Source organism: Saimiri boliviensis, chromosome 2 (assembly GCF_048565385.1).
Source record: "Saimiri boliviensis isolate mSaiBol1 chromosome 2, mSaiBol1.pri, whole genome shotgun sequence".
Lineage (NCBI taxonomy): Eukaryota > Metazoa > Chordata > Mammalia > Primates > Cebidae > Saimiri > Saimiri boliviensis.
Genome location: NC_133450.1, coordinates 13027105 through 13048111, shown reverse-complemented (window position 1 = coordinate 13048111; position 21007 = coordinate 13027105). Strand labels below are relative to the sequence as shown.

At 39.9% G+C, this 21007-nt stretch overlaps 1 protein-coding gene across 10 annotated transcripts in view; it reads right to left on the bottom strand.

Annotated features, from left to right (window-relative positions):
- The window catches only part of INTS14 (integrator complex subunit 14), a 37908-nt gene that overhangs the window by 5282 nt on the left and 11619 nt on the right, over positions 1 to 21007 (bottom strand). For all 10 annotated transcript variants that reach the window (XM_003940879.3, XM_003940880.3, XM_039469427.2 and 7 more), the window contains 7 exons: positions 20201 to 20356; positions 19299 to 19417; positions 18443 to 18585; positions 15882 to 15974; positions 13255 to 13399; positions 11439 to 11572; positions 1352 to 1470 (listed from right to left, as the gene is read on the bottom strand). In XM_003940879.3, the coding sequence (XP_003940928.2) occupies positions 1352 to 1470; positions 11439 to 11572; positions 13255 to 13399; positions 15882 to 15974; positions 18443 to 18585; positions 19299 to 19417; positions 20201 to 20356 (909 nt within the window). The remainder of the gene's footprint in view (positions 1 to 1351; positions 1471 to 11438; positions 11573 to 13254; positions 13400 to 15881; positions 15975 to 18442; positions 18586 to 19298; positions 19418 to 20200; positions 20357 to 21007) is intronic.

Genomic DNA, 21007 nt, shown 5'->3' with positions numbered 1-21007 from the left:
TTATAATAAGTATAAGAAGTCAAACACAAAAGGCCACAAATTGTATGATTCTGTTTACATGAAATACCTAGAATAGGTAAGTCCATAGAGACAGACAGCAAATTAGTAGTTGCCAGGGCCTGGAAGAAGGGAGGAATGTGGAGTGACTTTTCTAATGGGTACAGGGTTTCCTTTTGGAGTGATTAAAATGTTCTGTAACTAGATAGGGGTGATGGTACATTGTGAATGTACTAAATGGAACTGAATTGAGTACCTTGAAATGGCTGAAGGTACATTTTATGTTATGTATATTTTACCAAAATAAGAAAAAACCCAGGAACAAAAAAAAATTTTTTTACAGTAGTCAAGATTCAAACAAAAAACTTTTTATAATTTAAGAAAAACTCAGCTGTAACTGGTGGTGAAAGTGGTTCTAATATCTCTCTGACAAGGAAGTGCTGGGGTCAGGGACATCAGGAAAGTAGAAGACCCTAATTCTCCAACAAAGAGGCCCCTGACACGTGCCTTGGCAGGGTGTGGTTCAGTCTCCAGGGAAAGGGGACTCAGAGATTGTGCAGTCAACAGAAGCTACTTTTGTTGTCCAAGTGGCCTGTCTCTTCTCATTTGGCTTAGGCTGAACTTACTGGAGGAACTAATGTAAATAAAGGTGCTCAAAGGAGAAAAAAGTTTCAATAAATGACTTTTAAAACAGGTATAAATGACTTTTTGTTGATGAAAGGAGAAGTGTTCCTGAATACCTTGCCTGAAAGCATCATTCCTTGATAATAGTGTTATCATAGCTTCCTATGAAAGTGTTTTTGTGAAATGTAATGCTTTGGCTTGGGTTCTACTGAAGGGATGGAAAAAATACCAATATGAAGACCTTTACATCTTTTCCAAAACTGTTAAAGACAATACCAATTATGTTATTCAATGTCTCACCATATGAAAAATTTCACACTAAAATTCAGTGCCAGAAAAATATGTCTCTCTAGACAAACTGGCAAATTTCCTTTTCTCAGACAAGAACAACTATATAACCCAACATGTTTCTATTTTGACTTTGGTAGCAGGAAGTTCAGGGCCAAAATGCTCATGTAAAATTGTCACTTTGCCTTGGGTTCCTGGCACAATTGTCTTCCTTCTTCCTCTAGGATTCTTAATGCTCTACATTTTGTAAAAAATGATTTTGCTATATGCATGTTTTGCTGTAGGGCATCTCAAATCCCTTTCGGAAATAATGACAAACATTAGAAGTAAATGAATTACTAAGTATCAAAGGAAAGGAAAATCAAATAAAATGTCTGCCTGCCCGCCTACCCAAATGCCTCCTGTCTCCCCCAGTGGAAAGCAACGTAAATGGTAAGGTTACCTGCAGGCCACTGGGTTTGATCCAGACAGTCACATTCTGGGCATAACTGCGCTTGTTTTTGGGCTGCAGGGGGAATGGGCTCTTATTGTCATCCTCGCCATAAGGGTTTTCTTTAGCATCTTAAAAGAAAAGACAATCTTGAAATGACATCTGGCGAAACACAATCAGTTACATTTCCAATTAGACTCGAAGCTCTTTGAATCATTCAATCTTTTATATCCTATCACATTGTTAATTAAGAATATCCATTAATTTCAGTCAGGTTGGAGAACCTGTTCTCAATAGAAAGCCACTGATGTAGGAGGCCCACTTAAGTGAAAAACAGCTTAATATTTTTAAAGAAATAAGGTTCACTTATCTGGTTTAAAAATTAAAGTCAGAGGATAAAACAAATACATATTTTAAATGCACACACACACACACACACACACACACACACACACACACACACACTGCAATTCTATATAGTCTAACCCAGTGCTTTCCAACATAAAACAAATACATATTTTAAATGCACGCGGGCACACACACACGCACACACACACTGCAATTCTATATAGTCTAATAACCCAGTGCTTTCCAACAGAACTTTCTGTACGATGAAAATGTTCTATACCTGTGCTGTCTAATATGGTAGCTACTAACTACTGAGCACTTGACCTGTGGCTAACATAACTGAGAAACTAAATTTTAAATTTTATTTAATTTTAATTAAATTTAATGTAGCTAGTAGCTACTAGATTAGACAGTATAGGTCTAGGCATTAAAATAAGTAAAAAGGAAAACTATATATAGCCAAATTAAGGCAAAGGGCAAGATAAGAAATACTTTTATTGTTGAAGCATACCACAATACGGCTTATTAGTTTATTTCTTCCAAAAACTTAAAGTCACGTTGGTTTTATAGCTACATGCATAAATAGGGTTTGTCTCTGTACCTGCTTCCTGAGTCTATGAAACTGCCACAAACTTATAAAGCACACATACTTCTAATGGTGTATTTGATCTTTATTATTACTACCTTCTGCTGTAGACAGAGCAGGAGTCATTTTCCTACAAGTTCAGAGAACTTAAATCCCTTGCCCAAATGTTCATGTTGAAAAATGGCATTAGATCAGTTGGTCTAACTTGAGCCAGGCATTCTCCACCCCTGATTTGGTCATTAATTAAAACACCTTAATACTGGCCCAACACTTCCTCCATCAACCCTCCTCAGCCCTGACTCCTCCAAAAAATACTAGCCTGACTTTCCAGACATATTTCCATTAATATTTATCAATACATAAATCTTCTGAGTCAGGCTGAGGTCTTACAAGTCCATTCCCCTACAACAGCTCGTTTCCAACTTCCCTGCTGCTATTCTATTACTCCCCACTGCCTAGAATGCTCTCCCTTCTCATTCACTCATTTACTCATTCACTTTCATTCATTATCTATAAGACTCCACTGCGTAGCAAGCACTATGCCAGGCATTGTGTCTAGAGAAGATGCTTTCAGCCTCAAGGAATTTAAAAAATAAAGAATATTTATTAAATTCCAACTATGTGCCAGATACTTTACATATTCAACTTCTTTCTTTACAGCAACTCTAGAGGGAAGATGTTATCAGTCGCATTAAAGATGAGGAAACTAAGGCACAGAGAGGTTGGACTTATACAAGGTTTCACAGTGACTCAGTTGGGCCTGCTTCCAAAGCCAACACTTTTTCCACCATTCAACACTGCCATTCCTTACCTATCCAAACTTACCTACCTATATTCCAAGTCCAGATCCTATCTTACTTCTTCCATGAAATTGTTCCAAGTTTTTCTGGCAGACAGTGGTTTTTTTAGACCCTTCTATCCCCAGCATAGTACCAAACATTTCAACATCTAATCAGAGCCTATTTTGTACTGTCATTAGTTGTCTGGAGCCTATATGCAGTAACTAACTGGCTTAGGAGACAGGAAATATTACTTTATGAAAGAAGAAATAAAAAAATATGATAGTATAAATAAAAAATAAAAGTTATAAGATAAATCTGAAGATACAGAAGGTAGAACAAAAATGTTAAAAATGGGAAAATAGGTAGAAAGAGACAGAAAATTATACAAACACAAACCACAAATACATGTTCCAGAAAAGGAGAATAGAGAATACAGAAGGAGGAAATTAAGGAAATAACTGATGTTCCCAGTACTGAAAAACATGAACTGTCAGATGGAAAGGGTCCATTGAGTGCCTAGCAAAATGAACGAAGAGACCAACATTCTGAAATTCAGAATACCAGAGATACAAAGAAGATCACCAAGGAATATGGAGAAAATACAGTTCAGGGTCAAAGGTCTTTGAGTCAGCATGGCACTCTTTCCATAGCAACACTGGACTCCAGAAGAGACAACAGAGTAATGCTTCAAAACTCTGAGGGAAAATGATTTCCAACTTAGAACTCAATTCCTAACCAAACTATCATTAAGTATAAAGAATGAAATAAACATATATATATTTCCAAATATACAAGATTTCAAAAGATTTACTTCCCATGTACCCCTTTTTCAGGAGGGGTTATGAACAGGAGATCCATAGGAGAGATGTAAAGGGAAGACTCAGGACGACACCTATGCAACAGGTCTGGGGAATAACCATATCATTTATGAAGCAGGAGGATGGGAGATGATGCTAAAAAAAAAAAAAAAAAGGGGGAAACTGATAAAATACCTAAAGAATGTATTTTACTTAGGGAGTAATTAGTCAGTTATATAGAAAACAAGCAAAGAAAAAAAATAATTGGGACTGAGCTAGGGGACCAAAAGTTGCAAAACAAAGGAAATGTAAATTGGTATACCACATAGCTTAGTTGTAAATAACATTTACATCATCTAACAAGGACCGAATACTGATTTAACCAAAAAGAACATTGTAACTATATTGGGAGGATAGAAGGAGGGAGAATGTGCTTCTTGTGTAGGTGGGTAGGAGATGGTGGTGGTAAGAGAGCTAAACATTTATCCTTTAAAAGTCAAAAAATGGCATCTAAAATGGGGGAAAAGAACTGGTTGTGGTGGCTCACTTAGCTCCCAACAGTTTGGGAGGCTAAGGTGGAGGACTGCTTGAGTCTAGGAGCTTGAGACCGGCTTCAGCAACATAGTGAGACCCTGTCTCTATAAAAAAAATCAAAAAAATTAGCCAGACATGGTGGCATGCACCTGTGGTCCCAGCCACATGGGAGGCTGAGGTAAGAGGATCTTAGCATCATCCTCTTGAGAGATCAAAGCTGCAGTGAGCCGAGATTGTGCACTGCACTCTAGCTGAGTACAGTGAGACCCTGTCTTAAAAAATAAATATAAAATGGGAGGCTGGGCACAGTGGCTCACACCTGTAATTCCAGCATTTTGGGAGGCCGAGGTGGGAAGATCACTTGAGGTCAGGAGTTTGAGACCAGACTGGCCAACATGGTGAAACCCTGTCTCTACCCAAAACACAAAAATTAGTCAAGCACTGTGGTAGGCACCTGTAGTTCCAACTACTGGGGAGGCTGAGACACGAGAATCAGTTGAATCTGGGAGGCAGAGGTTGTTGTGAGCTGAGATCACGCCACTGCACTCCAGTCTGGGCAACAGAGTGAGACTCTGTCTCAAAATAATAATAATAATAATAAAATGGTGGAACCCCTGACAGAAATAAGGACACACCTTTATTATTTAGAAATGTAAATATGGTGGGGCACAGTGGCTCATGCCTATAATCCCAGCAATTTGGGAGGCTGAGGCAGGAGGATTACTTGAGGTCAGGAGTCTGAGACCAGCCTGGCTAACAACATGGTGAAACCCCATCTCTACTAAAAATACAAAAATCAGCCAGGTGTGGTAACTTGCACCTGTAGTCACAGCTACTAGAAAGGCTGAGGCAGGAGAATCGCTTGAACCTGGGAGGTAGAGGTTGCAGTGAGCAGAGATTGTGTCACTGCACTCCAGCCTGAGAAACAGAGTGAGACCCAGTCTCAAAAAGAAAAAGAAAGGAAAAAAAAAAAAAGTGGTTGTCTCTAGGAACAGAATTGGGAGGAGGAGGGATTGGTACAAATAATAGTGCTATTTTGCATGTTTTGCTTTAAAAAAAAAAAAAAACAGACAAAAACAGCAGTATTTACATATACTGTGTGCCCAGCATTTTATATACCTTCCCTCAATAAATTCTCCTAACAACCCTCTGAGGTAGGTTTTATTATTAACTATTATTTGTTATCATAATTCCAATCCCAAGATTGCTGTGAAAGTTAAATGAGATGGTACACTCATTATGTCTAGCACAGTGCCTGGCACAAAGTTCAGTATATTAGCTATTATTATCCACATTGAAAAGTGGAACAGACCCAGAGGGAGGAAAAAACAACATGAACAGAAGGCAGAGTGAACAGCAGTTCAGCTGGAATTAAGAACAATGGTAACAAGCCAAGTGTTGCTACACTGGAAGCCAGATCAGAAAGGAGTTTGAATGCTACTACTATCTTAGATTATAGATAGGTATCTTTGGTGAAAACCATCACAATAGTCTAGTCAGAGGTTGGCAAACTTTTTCTGCAAGGGCCAGACAGCAAATGTTTTATATTTCATGGGTCATACGGTTTTTGTCATACTGAACTCTGCTGTTGTAGCAGAAAAGTGACCATAGATAAAATGTAAATGAATGAGGTTCCAATAAACATTTACAAAAACAGGCAATGAGCCAGTTTAGTCTGTGGGTTGTAGTTGACTTCTGGTCTATGTGAAAGGTAAAGGAAGCCAAACAAGGCAAGAGCAATGCGAATGAAAGGCAGAATAAATGTCGGAATGCTATAGAGATGAAGGAGGTGAGGAATCTTTACTCCACACACGCACGCACAACTTGCTCTGCCCTGTCTCCTCCATTTACTGCCCTATTTCTCCCTCTTCATGGCCAAACTTACCATCTTCATTTCCTTATCTCTAATTCATTCCTCGGCCAATCTCCTGGCTGACCATCCACACTGAAGCTGCTCTGAAAGCCACCAATGTGTCAAGCTCAAATAACTTTTAAAAATTATTTTAAAACTATTTTTATTTCTTATACAGACAGAGTCTCACCATGTTGCCAGGCTGGTCTTGAACTCCTGAGCTCAAGTGATCTGCCCGCCTCAGCCTCCCAGAGGATTATAGGCGTGAGTCACCATGCCCGGCCTCAAATGGCTCTTGATTCATAGTGTCCCTTTCTTTCCTCTTGATTTCTATTCCTCTTAAAACTTTTTAATCATTTAAAACAGTCATTCTGTAGTATCTTTCACATTAAGTTCCTGAACTGCTACTTCTCCTGTTAGCCTTCCTTCAAAAGAAGTAATTTCCTCACAAACCATGCATTCATCCTCAGTGGGGATTTGCTTTTTCTGTGGAAGTCCTTTTGCCCTGGGCTGCAGAGGTATTCCTGCAGAGCCATTATATTACAATAGCTTCTGGAGGACACACTATGGATCTTACTGGCTCAAAACCAGTTTTTGCATTTTTTGGTTTTGTACTCCCTACATCAGAACAGGTAGTGTCAATTTGCATGGTGCAGGACTTGGGCTTTAACTGTTCACAGGGAATTTTTAAATTTCTTGATCTCTAGAAAATCAGGTAGAAACAATAGGTAGAGTTTTTCCTGTTATCCTCTCACTGAAGGGACAGACCTTACACATTCTCAGATTTATTCAGAGATTTCAGTTTTTTATCTTATTTTGAACCAAAGTCATTAAATCTCTTGTCCCTGTATGAGCTTTAAATCCTAGCTCAAGGATTGGCAAAATATGACCTGCTGCTTGTTTTTGAGTTGAGAATTTTTAAAGTATTTTTTTAATGGTTAGGGAAAAATGTCAAAATAATAATATCTCATGACATCTGAATATTATATCAAATTCGATTTTCAGTGTCCACAGATAAAATTTACTGGAACACAGTCACTTCCATTTGTTTGCATGTTGTCTATGGCTGCTTTTGTGCTACAACAGCAGAGGGACTACATGGCTTGCTAAGTCACAAACATTTACTATCAGCCCCTTTACTGAAAAAACATGCCAAGCCTCGGTCTAGCTCCTAAGGCCTGTATTCAGACAAAATATCAATGTCTCAATGGCAAAGGGCATTCTTCAGGCATTAACTGACATGCATGTGTGTATGAGACATGGTAGGGTACTACTTCTTCCAGAATCTTCACTCTTGGCTTCTGTGATGTCTCTCTCTTCTACTTTTCCTCTTTCATCTGCCTCTTCCTTCTCACTTTCCTTTACCAGCACCCTTCCCATTGCTCCCCCAGTAGTTGATGCTTTCCAGGGGTTTGGTGGTTGTATATTTTTTCCTTAATATACGTAGTCATGGCCGGGCGCGGTGGCTCATGCCTGTAATCCCAGCACTCTGGGAGGCCGAGGCGGGTGGATCACGAGGTCAAGAGATCGAAACCATCCTGGCCAACATGGTGAAACCCCCTCTCTACTAAAAAATGCAAAAATTAGCTGGGCATGGTGGCACGCACCTGTAGTTCCAGCTACTCAGGAGGCTGAGGCAGCAGAATTGCTTGAACTGGGGAGGCGGATATTGCAGTAAGCTGAGATCACACCACTGCACTCTAGCCTGGCACCTGGCAACGAAGCAAGACTCTGTCTCAAAAAACAAACAAACAAACAAACAAACAAAAAACCCCCGCAAAACTTGCACAAATAATGTTCGTTTTGCTGTTAAAAGAAAGTCAGAAAGAAAAAAAAATTTTTTTTGAATAAAAAGAAAAAAAACCCTGCAAGTTCCTGGGCCTGAATCCAGACCTGATGAACAGGATCTCTGTAGGTCGGACGTAGGAAATGGACTGTCTAAACAAGTTTTCCATATTTATTTTTCCTTTTATTTTTAGTGGACACATAGTAACTAATACATATCTATGGGATACGGATTGATATTTCCATATATGTATACAATGTGTAATGATAAAATCAAGGTAACTGGCATATCCATCACCTTTGAATAATATAATAATAATAATTATTATTTTTTTGAGATGGAGTTTGGCTCTTGTTGCCCAGGCTGGAGTACAGTGGCATGATCTCGGCTCACTGCAATCTCCATCTCCCTGGTTCAAGCAATTCCCCTGCCTCAGCCTCCCGAGTAGTGGGGATTACAGGCGTGGGCCACCACACCGACTAATTCTGTATTTTTAGTAGAGACGGGGTTTTTCCATGTTGATCAGGCTGTCTCGAACTCCTGACCTCAGGTGATCTGCCCACCTCGGCCTCCCAAAGTGCTGGGATTACAGGCGTGATTTATTTTTTTTTTAAGACCGGGTCTTGCTCTGTTGCCCAGGTTGGAGTGCAGTAGTGTGATCAGGGCTCACTGCAGCTTCTGCTTCCTAGGTTTGAGCGATCCTTCCACCTCAGCTCCCTGAGTAGCTGGAACCACAGGTGCACACCACCCACCATATCTGGCTAATTTTTGTATTTTTGGTAGAGATAGGGTTTCACCGTGTTGGCCGAGCTGTTCTCAAACTCCTGGACTCAAGTGATCCACCTGCCTTGGCCTCTCAAAGTTCCTGGGATTACAGGAATGAGCCACCATGCCTGGCTGAATATTTATCATTTCTTTGTGTTGTGAATATTCAAAATCCCCTCTTCTAACTTTTTGAAAATATACACTAAGTTATTGTGAGCAATATTCACCCTACAATGCTATAGAGCACTGAATTTATTCCTCCCTAATACTGTAGCTGTAACTTTGTTCTCCCTCCCTGTTCTCCTCTCCTCATTACCCTTCCCAGCCTCTAATGACCATGAGTCTACATTCTGCTCTCTACTTCCATGAACTCAATTTTTTTTAGCTTCCATATATGGTTGCGAATGTGTGGTATTTATTCCAAGTTTACTTTTGTACACAAAAACTCAAATTTGTGAACCACTGACCTGAGCAATCTCCCTCATTCTCACCATTTTAACTATTTGTGATAGACTTACAACCAAAAACTTTTTCTCCAACTCTGCCCTCTCTCCTAAACTTCAGAATCCTATGGAATTGTCTCTAGGCACCTCCACCTATATCTCATAGGCACCAACTCAACATAAACAAAATGTGTTCTTCCCAAATTTACTCTTCTTTCTCTATTATTTATTTCAACTAACAGTACTATCTTTCACCCTGCAGCCCAGGTCGGAAACCTGGGATCATTCTTAACACTTCCCTCTCCTTTATTTTCACATCCAAACGTTATTGATCCTACCTCCTAAATATCTTTTACCTGCAGCTATTGCCATGGTCTGGCTCTCATCTTCATATTTCCAGGACTAACATAGTAACTTTTAGCCACAGGTCCTTGCCTTTTCAAATCCACACTCCACAGAGATATCTTTCTAAATACAAATTTCTTATTTCTGAATTGAATTATGGCCATATTGTACAACTGCCCCTAAGTTTTTTTTTTTTGTTTTTTTTTGAGACTGAGTTTCACTCTTGTTACCCAGGCTGGAGTGCAACAGCATGATCTCGGTTCACCGCAACCTCCGCCTCCTGGGTTCAAGCAATTCTCCTGCCTCAGCCTCCCGAGTAGCGGGGACTACAGGCGCGCGTCAACGTGCCCAGCTAATTTTTGTATTTTTAGTAGAGACGGGGTTTCACCATGTTGACCAGGATGGTCTCGATCTCTTGACCTCGTGATTCACCCGCCTTGGCCTCCCAAAGTGCTGGGATTATAGGCGTGAGCCACCACGCCCGGCCCTGCCCCTAAGTATTTTAAGGGCAGTGAGAACAAGGGGATATCAGTACAGAAACTGTATTTTAGGTGCTGCCCCTAGGCATCAGACCCTAAAATAGTTTCCTTACTGGTATCCCCTTGTTCTCACTGTAGCCAGAAGGATCTGATCACATTACTACTCTTTGGCTTCCTAGTATCTGCAAGATAAATTCCTGGTTCTTCACATTGCAGATAAGGCCTGCTCCACTCTAGCTACAACCAATCTCCAATCTGCTCCTCCCATACACACTCTCATTTTGTGCTGCAGTTCCTTTTCTTTCTGTAGGTGTTCTGCTTGCCCAGGATGCCCTTTCTTCCTTCATTAGCTCAGCAAGTTCCTCCTTTTCTTCAAAACACAACTAGGATATCTCTCCTCTGTGAAGATTCTCCAGAGTCCTCCAGGCAGAGCTCATCATCACCTCCTCCAGCCTAACTCTGATTTGTGCCAGTCTGTGCTTATTATTCCACCTCCCACTAGACTTTGAGCAACTCTAGCTAACTCCTTTATCCCTTAGGCCTGGCACAGAATAGGTTGCTTGACAGATGTTCCTGAAATTGAAATGGGCCCAAATGAGTCAAAGATAACTCTACAGTTGGAACCTCAGCAGCTACTGGCACAAATGCAGTAATCAAAAGGAGGAAAATCAGAAGAAGAAATAGTTTGAGGAGAAAGGAGTGTGGGACAATAGGTCTGTAACAAACAGGTGACCTTGAGAATGTGGCAGAATATCCAGGTGGAGAGATCCAACTAGGAACTGAAAATATGATATGCAAATTTCAAGGAGAGATCAGGTGAGACTAGAGTTACAGATTTGGGAAGTGTGAAGCTATTGCAGCTGATGAAATAATCAAGGGAGAAGAATAACCAAAGAGAAGAAGGCAAAGAACAATATCTTGGAAACCATGAGGCAAGAGGAAGAAAAGACAAAATGAAGGAGACAGAAAAGTCTGCCAAAGATAAAGTCAAATAGGTACCAGAAGCAATGTCAGGAAAGCTACAGAAAAACAGTTTCAAGAAGAAGGAAGGATTACATTATCTAGGAATAACAGAAAATTACTTGAGTTGAATACAGTATATCAAGAAAAAATATTATGGAGATTAGTTTTTCAGTCTAAGCCATTAAAAGAGTTTGTATTTACTTAAAGCAATCTAAATGTTGATTTCTCCTGAGCTGTAAAATTTAGGAGTTCCAACATCAAACTCTCTTCAAGTTTTCCATGTACTTATCCAGCACCATCCGAGACCAAGGCGTACCAGTAGGGGAGATCAGTCAGTTCTCTGACTACACCGTCAGAGACATTGAGAACAGCAGAATGAAAACAAAACCAAGGTAAGTAAAATCTGATCTGGATTATACCTGAAATAGGACCCAACTGTGCCATTTTCCCTAGCCATGGGAGAGGTTCTGGGCCAGGCTCAAAGAGAGACATCATGAGGTTTGATTTCTTCTTGCTGTCAGCTTGGGAGTAGAGCATTCCATGCCATTCAGGACTAGATGGAGAAAAGATGGAAGATCAGAAGAACATCAAGTCTGAGACGGTTAAGTTAAATAAGTCTAGCCTATATTTTTCTCGAGAGACACAGCCTTCAGTTTGGAAATCAGGCATATTATTTTTACCAAAGCCAAATCCTAAACCTGAAAATGCGTACTGCTGCCCTCTAATATTTCCATTTTTCTGGGACATTTATTATTATTCAGGTAAAATTATGTGGATATGAAAATCAAAGGCAGCCTAGAAAGAGAAAAAACAAATCACAAAGGGCAGCAAGTAGCTGGAGAAGTGATGAGGAGGGGTAAAGGCTGTGACCTATAGGTCCTGTCAGCTTCCACACTGTGTCACTCACAGCAGCACCAAGAGAAGCCCTTCTACCGCAGGCACAAGGCTATCACCCTGTGCTGTAAGAGAGACCCTGTCCCAGCTTCTCAAAGGGCCCCAGATGATTCTCATATTCAAACCAGTACAAGTAGTTTGGGTGCCAAGAAATATAGCAGACTAATACCTAATAAGAACTGCATTCCTTTTTGGACCAGCTAATTTTAACTGTAGCAGAAATGGAGCCATGCTTCCTCTGATTAATCCTAACCTCTTGATCTATACCAGCCAACCCCAGGTAGCGGCCAGAAGATAATCAGTGACCTCCTCTTTTCTAACAATAGGTATTACAGAAAGGGAAATAGATGGTTTTGCAGATTTTGTGACTTTGGAAAACGTAAAAGCTATACAGGACTTCCTCACAGGGAAGGAACACAGCAGAATAATTATGAGTAGGCTCTGGAGTCAGAATGCATGGGTAAGAACCATGGCTCTTTCATTACTAGCTGTGTGACCTTCAGGAAGTTCCATGACCTCTCTAAGCCCCAGTCTCCTCATCTATAAAACAGGGATAATGCTGGTACCTCCCATATAGTGTTGTTATGAGGGATTAAATGTGCTAACATATGTAAAGTACCTAGAGGAGTGCCTGGCACATAATAAAATGCTCAATGTTATCAGCGTCTTTTTTGTTTTCCATTTAGTTCTATCCCCTCATTTTATAGATCAGGAGCCTATGAATCCTGCCTACGATTTTAAAGCAAGTTCATAGCATTGCTATAACCAGAACCCAGGTATCCTAGATAGGATTTAAAAAGAGGAAAATTGAGAAAGGATATAAAGGCAACATAATAGATGGCTCACTCCATACTTATTCTAGGGGATGATTTAAAAAATAGTTTAGAAGGTAATAGCAGCCGGGCACTGTGGCTCAACGCCCATAATCCTAGCACTTCTGGAGGCCAAAGTAGAAGGATCCTTGAGCCCAGGAGTTCAAGACCAGCCTGTGCGACACAGTGAGATCCCACTTCTATAAATAAATAAATAAATAATTAGCCAGGCATGTGGTGCACACCTGGGTGCTGGCTACTTGGAAGCCTGAGATGGGAGGATTGCTTGAGCCTGGGAGGTTGAAGCTGCAGTGAGCCATGATCACGCCACTGTGCCCCAGCCTGGGGGACAGAGCAAGACCTTGTCTCAAAAGAAAAAAAGAATGTAATAGCAGGTGGGAAGAATGCGTCAGGAAAAGGAAAACGGTGATAAGGACCTTTCTATTTCTTTCAGAGAAGTCTCCAATATACTTCACTTTATAAAATGATTTTCCCTTTCATTCAACCAAAGGTAAACAAAGTTTCCTACCCTAACTGAACAATCGCTACCATTCCTTCTACTTTCAGGCTACCATGGAGCAGGACACAGAAGTTGGGTATTTTGCCTGCAATCTGATTGGCTGAATTTTCATCTTCATTGTCATCAGTGATGCCAGTACCCACCTCATCACCTTCTGTGAAAAAAAGAGAAAACAGGTTAGAGTAAAATTAGCTAAAAACCCCAAACCCCAATTTATACTCTTGGATGTTTCTAGCCTTGAAGGGATAGTATACAGAGTTCTAAGGAAATATTTTAACAATATGATGACCCAGAAAATTCATTCCAGTTTTCTACTGTCTACATAAAAGTCTGTTTCCACACATTATATGAATTCCATTTATATAAAATATCCAGACTAGGCAAATCTATATATAGAGAAAGGATATTAGTAGTTATTTGAGGTAGGGGAAATGGGGGAGGGGTCTGGGAGTTGATAGTTAAAGGGTGCAGGGTTTCTTTTTGGGGTTATAAAAAAGTTCTCAAATTGATTGTGGTGATGGTTGCTCAACTCTGCAAATATACTAAAAACCACTTTAAATGGGTGAAGTATATGGTATGTGAATTTTATCTCAGTAAAGCTGCTACATACACAAAAATTCATTTTCCACAGTTCCACTAGGATGTTTAGTTAGATGCTATCTGGAAATTTCAGGTACCCATTTCAAGAGAATTAGATACAAAGATGTCAAAGGCATTTGTAACCAACAGCCTTAGGGCAGCATATGCATGAGTCCCCAAAGGTAAACAATGATTACTCTATAAACTTCTTGATTGGATTCTCCAGATTCTCTCACACTCTGTTGACAGGTGAATCTTCCTAAAATTAACTTCCCTCTGAAAATATCTGTCTGCTCTGTTTTGTTCAAAGACTTTCTAATTCAACGGAAGAATTTGCCCAGTTTAGCTAGACATTTCAACAGCCCTTATAACATGGCCCCATTCTGCCTTCCCATATTTTTCTTTTCACTATTCTCCTATATAAATGCTTTATTTTGCTCAATTTCTTTCTTTCCTTTTTTCTTTTTTTGACACAGAGTCTTGCTCTGTTGCACAGGCTGAAGTGCAGTGGTGCAATCTCGGCTCACTGCAACCTCTGCCTCCCGGGTTCAAGCAATTCTCTGCCTCAGCCTCCTGAGTAGCTGGGATTATAGGCACCTGCCACCATGCCCAACTAATTTTGGTATTTTTATTAGAGACGGGGTTTTGCGATCTTGGCCAGACTGGTATTGAACTACTGACCTCGTGATCCATCCGCCCTGGCCTCCCGAAGTACTGGGATTACAGGCATAAGCCACCATGCCTGGCCTGCTCAATTTCTTTCTTGGCAACTATGCTGCATGCAGAATTCCCCAGGGCCTTAAAAATAAGTGAAATCTGGCTGTTCTCTAAGAATAATAAATTATCAACACAGTGATTATAAAGCCATCTGTGTGTATATACCAAGATTCTGTCTGTGAACGTGTGATTGAGTGATTATGCAATATCCGATATCCAAACTCCAACTGAGATAACCTGGGGATAAATGGAATGTGGTCATTGCTTAGTATGTGAAAACCTGACTGACTATATACAATTCTTAGAGAAGCTGATAAATATAAAGTGGATGGTCAGCCTAAAACAGAGAAAAAGGTAATTAGAACTGGGTAGTAGAACTGGGATTTGAACCTGTAGCCAATCAGGGACCAGAGCTCCTGCTCTACACCCACCACGGCACAGTGCCTCCCTTGAAAAAGAGAATTTTAAAGAGCTACAGACTAGCATTCTCCAGAGAGACGCTGAATTTGGGAAGTTGACTTTATAGTTCCTGGAGATATATGCTGTAGTAACGAGGATTCACAAGGACTTGGATTCACTCTTTCATTCAACAATATTTACTGAGTATCTACTATGTGCTGGGCACTAGCAGAACAAAGAACAGATGTACTTCTTCCCTGTATAAAGCTGTATTTAACTTGCACATTTATCAAGTAACCTTCTGATAATTACTTAGGCTTTCTTGGCATGTTCTACTAGGAAAGGCAGAGCCCTGGATGAGGGACTAAGCATTTTCATCTCTAAAGAAGACCTCCACTGTAAATTCACAAACCAACACACAGTAAATATGTGTCAAAATGTTTTCTACCATGTAAAGCAGTAGAATTACTATTTTTCTCTTTTGAGATGGAGTCTTGCTCTATAGCCAGGCTGGAGTGCAGTGGCGCAATCTCAGCTCACTGCAACCTCTGCCTCTGGAGTTCAAGCAATTCTCCTGCTTCAGTGTCCCGAGTAGCTGGGACTACATATGTGCACCACCACACCTGGCTAACTTTTTTATTTTTAGCAGATACGGGGTTTCACCATGTTGGCTAGGATGGTCTCAATCTCCTGACCTCAAGTGATTTGCCCACCTGAGCCTCCCAAAGTGATGGGATTACACGCGTGCGCCACCATGCCCAGCCACAGTAGAATTACTTTTTTGATATATTAGCCAACATTCCATTTTCTGAAATCCAATTCTGCAACTATTCCTTTCCCCTAAATTCTGCAAAATGGGCTCTCCTACTATCTAAGGTTTAAGAATAATTTTAGTTAATAAGATGCTTCATATGTATCACTGGAATAGGAAGAGAACTCACCTTTGTTAAGTGCTATAGGTAAGACCAGATGTCTGGACAGAACTGGGGGACTTGAAATATCAGCTATATCAATAAATCCCACTATTTCCAAATCTGAAAGGAAGGAATCAATATAGAATTAAATCATTCTATGGAAAAGTACATTATTTTCTGTACTAAATTTCACAAATGTACTGTTTAGGTTGGGGTTTCAAATATGATGACTGGGAAAGTTATTAGATTTGTCTATGGAGTCATCTAATAATTTGCATTTTAAGTTGATCAGGAAATAATGATAACTGTCATTTACTTAATGAAGGTAAGTTATATGACAAAATCAGCTAAACTTTATTTTTATAACGCTGGGATCCCAGTCAAGGCAAAAATCTGAAAGGTCAAATCCCTTTGTATAGTCAGGGATGTTCAGGTCACTAGGTGGCATCAGAGTCAAACACTTCCACAGCAACTATAATCAGCTTTTGAAAAATAAAGCTCTTGTATTAAAAACATCTCTCTGAGAAAAAACTGTATTCTTTACAAAACTAGGGTAAGCAGTCTAAATATGACAATGATTTCTCTGCTTTACAGAAGCTGTATTAAAGACCAAAAGTATTTGTTGAAAACCTAAAATAAATGTTGTAACCAAAAGAACATAAAAATTTTGATAATATAAATAATATAGACTTAAAAAACAATAAAAATTATAAAGAAGAAAAAGTCACTCATTCATAATCAAAGGAAATATCTTAATATTTTACTGATGTGCTTTTCAGTCTTTCTTCTAGGTTAATACCCATATTTTCTTTTCTTTTTTTTTGAGACGGAGTTTCGCTCTTGTTACCCAGGCTGGAGTGCAATGGCGTGATCTCGGCTCACCGCAACCTCCGCCTCCTGGGTTCAGGCAATTCTCCAGCCTCAGCCTCCTGAGTAGCTGGGATTACAGGCACGCACCACCATGCCCAGCTAATTTTTTGTATTTTTAGTAGAGACGGGGTTTCACCATGTTGACCAGGATGGTCTCGATCTCTCGACCTCGTGATCCACCCGCCTCGGCCTCCCAAAGTGCTGGGATTACAGGCTTGAGCCACCGCGCCCGGCCAATACCCATATTTTCAAAAGAATTTTTAAAAATCAGAATCATGGTGAGTACTTTATATTTCTAATACATTAGCAAGTGTGTTTTTCTGGAGATTTGCTATCCTTACTTCCCTTAGCTGAATAGTAAATGCATTAGTATAAGCAACTAGATATTTTTCATTTGAATAGAAAAAGGCCTACATATTTTAAGGTAGTTTATCTGCAAGAAAGATCTTCCACTAAGAGTTTATATGGGAAAGAAAAGACCTATTCAAATTTACTTATCAAAAAAGGATGAAAAGGAAGTGGAATCTAACTGTTACGAAGGCAACAAGACTTTCGGTACAGCTTAATATACTGCTGTCTAGTCACAGTAGAAGAGATGGATGCCTTGCTTCCAGATAGCCAGAAGCTAAAGGCCCACAAAAAGTAAAATGACTGTTCACAGCCCCTTACTCCAAAACCCCTTAAAAATCCATATACCCAAAACAATGTGCAGGTACTGCACATTAATTCTAATCATTGATTGACTGAACAATTACCTATTGGGCACCTACTAAGTGTCAGGCACTGTGCTCGACATCAAGGCTGTAATGGTGACTGAAACACTGATAATATCCATCCCTAAGAGGTTTAACATGCACCTAACACTCACCAATAGGAGGCAAGTCTCCTCTTCACTGCTCCTTGCTATTTTTGACTCTTCACTTTGCCAATCTCAATTAAGCATAGTACTAGCAACATGAACCAGGCAAAAGCTGTGAAACACCACTTTTATTCAGTCATAATATAAGTCGCAGGGCTAGAAGAGTACACTATATCAGATCCAAGAACTCCAAGACCATCTGGTTGATTCTCCCTACCTATCCAATAATAACTGGAGGAAGACTTCCCAGGGTCACATAGCAAGAGTCATACTGCAAAGTATATAAGCTAGCCCTTCTTATATGGCTTAATTATGATACTAATTAATCTCAGTATGTCTATTAAGAATCATCTCAAAGATTTTAATGTTAGTGAATATGGCTATGATTTCCAACTCAATTAACTAGGATTGGAGATCAACTGATGACCTTACCATAAAAGACCAATATTCTGCCACCCCTTAGATAATGAATCTTCCAATCCAAAGTGCTGATGACAACAGCACCCTTAGTACAGGTTGGGTATCCCCTATCTGAAAATCTGAAATCCAGAATGCTCCACAATCCGCAACTATTATACATGCATGAAGCTGACATGAAGCTCAAAGGAAATGTTCACTGGAGCACTTTAGATTTTCAGATTAGGGATGCTGAATCACTAAGTAAAATGCAAATATCCCAAAACCTGAAAATATCTGAAATCTGAAACACTTCTGGTCCCAAGCATTTTGGATAAGGAATACTCAACATGTATCACAATATATATTTCTTTTCAACATTCCTAGACCGAGAAGAGAGTAAAGTCACAAGTCAGAAAAGGTAAGGATAACAGAGAAACTGAGAAGTTTTTTAAAAAGTTACCTGTGTTAATGACTTTAGGGATAGGATCAATTTCTTCATCTACAACAAAAGGTTCTGGCCTGGGGAAGACTTGTACATCAGCAGTTAGGTGGCCACACTTGAGAACAGCATGAAAAGGTGTATATGCCAGATCTATCAGTTTTCTAGAATATGATAAGTAAGTTACAGGAAGAGTAATATGATACATATAAAATTCATATTTCAAGACACAAGGGTTGTTTTCTTTTCAAGTTGGTTCCAAAAGATCTGACCGTCTGTAAAACAGAACAAAATCTGACATTTTGAGTGAGGAAACTGCAATTCTGAAAAGCCCAAGAGCAAGTTAACTAACCTTTGAAATTGCTGAGCCATTATAAGGAGGTCAGTATCTACAGGCAGTATAGATTTACTTTAAAAAACCATTACTGGCCGGGCACAGTCGCTCACACCTGCAATCCCAGCACTTTGGGGGGCGGGCGGGTCATGAAGTCAAGAGATTGAGACCATTCTGGCCAACATGGTGAAACCCTGTCTCTACTAAAAATACAAAAATTAGCAGGGCGCGGTGGCATGCACCTGTAGTCCCAGCTACTTGGGAGGCTGAGGAAAGAGAATTGCTTGAACCCAGGAGGTTGAGGTTGCAGTGAGCCAAGATCATGCCACTGCACTCCAGCCTAGCACCTGGAAACGGAGCAAGACTCTGTCTCCAAAAAAAAAAAAAAAAAATCATTACTACCAATCATTTTATCTGAAAAATGTACAACTTGGGGAAAATGAAATGACACAATTAGGAACAGTAAAACAGATAGTCTTTCTGGATGTCAAATTATAATACTGGATTGTAAAGAAGGCAAAAGAGCTCTAAGCATATACTCACCCAAACATAGACTGTACATTCTTCAAGCACAGGGGGCCATCAATAGTAAAAATCTGCCCTTCACCATTGTTTAAATCTATGAGACGTTCAAGGTATTCCAAGGAATCGGTGCTTTGGAGCTGTAAAGCAAAACAGATGACCCTTTAAAGTGTAACAAAATGCCTGATTATCATCAGCACACCAAAGTCAAGGCCATTACTATAACATAGGCAATACATAACTGAGATGATTTTTTTTAACAGCCAATGTGAGAAGAAAATAACTACAATAATTTTGACTCAAGGTTACCAAAGAGGAATGTTAACACAAAATGACACACATAGAGCTATGCCATTCAGAAGTAGTTTTGCAAAGATTCTCAGCAGTGACCACAGTTAGTATTTACACAGCATCTTCCCTCCAAAGTGTTTCTAACATCTTTTGGTGAGAACCATCATTATCTACATTTTACAGAGAGAAAAACTGAGGGGAAGAAAGGTTAAATCACATTGCCAAATGAATGGGAAAAGCAAGAAGTGTTTAATAAAACGTATGTCAGAATAATGTTACTTTATTCTTCTGTCATAGTCAAAGCATACTCCTGTAAACATTTCTGGTGGAATAGACATGTGAATTCTTAAATAAGGGAAATGACTAACAAAAAGAAAACCTTGACCCTTTATGCCTCCATCAGGAGGATGGTTAACAACTCCAGCTGTGTTCCCCAGATGGGGCAACACTCTGAAATTTCAAATAACATTTTAGACCCAGAATCTTTTCAGATAAAGTGACCAGGCTCAGATGAAACCAGTGGAGTTCAGTGCTACAGTATATACAATATAGTACTAGTGGTATCTACTAAAAAATAAACTAAATTGTAAAATATGCCTAATCAAACTAAAAAGAACTTAGTAAGTTATTACCTCCTCCAAATTTGCCATGCACATGATATATAACTTAGATGGGAAAGGAAAAGGCAGTGGAAATCTGTTGCTTTCACTTCGTTGATTTTGAGTAGCTAGGGAATGTCGTAATGACCCTCTACCAATGCCAAGACAGCCATCTGTTACCAGGACAACCTGTTTGTAAAAAGAGAGAGAGGAGGTTGTACATTAAATTACATATTTAAAGCAGTCCCATTTAGCAGTGTTTTCACTGCTAGAAAGGGACACCAGGGTGGGGTACGGTGGCTCAAGCCTGTAATCCCAGTGCTTTGGGAGGCCAAGGCAGGAGGATTGCTTGACTCCAGAAGTTCAAGACCAGCCCAGGCAATATAAGCAGACCCCATCTCTACAAAAAGTTTTTTAAAAATTAGTTAAGAGTGGTGGCATGCACTTGTGGTCCCAGAAAGTTGGGGGGCTGAGGTGGGAGGATCACTTGAGCCTGGGAGGTCAAGGCTGCAGTGAGCCATGGTCACATCACTGCACTCCAGTCTAGGCGACAGATTCTGTCATTTTTTTTTACAAAAAACAAAACAAAACAAAAAAACAGGCCTGATGTGGTGGCTCATGCGTGTAATCCTAGCACTGTGGGAGGCCAAGGCAAAGAGATCTCTTGAGGCCAGGAGTTCAAGACTAGCCTGGGCAACATGGTGAAACCCTGTCTCTACAAAAAATACAAAAATTGCCAGGTGTGGTGGCTCATGCCTGTAATCCAAGCACTTTGGAGGCCAAGGCGGGCAGATCACCTGAGGTCAGGAGTTCAAGACCAGCCTGACCAACATGGTGAAA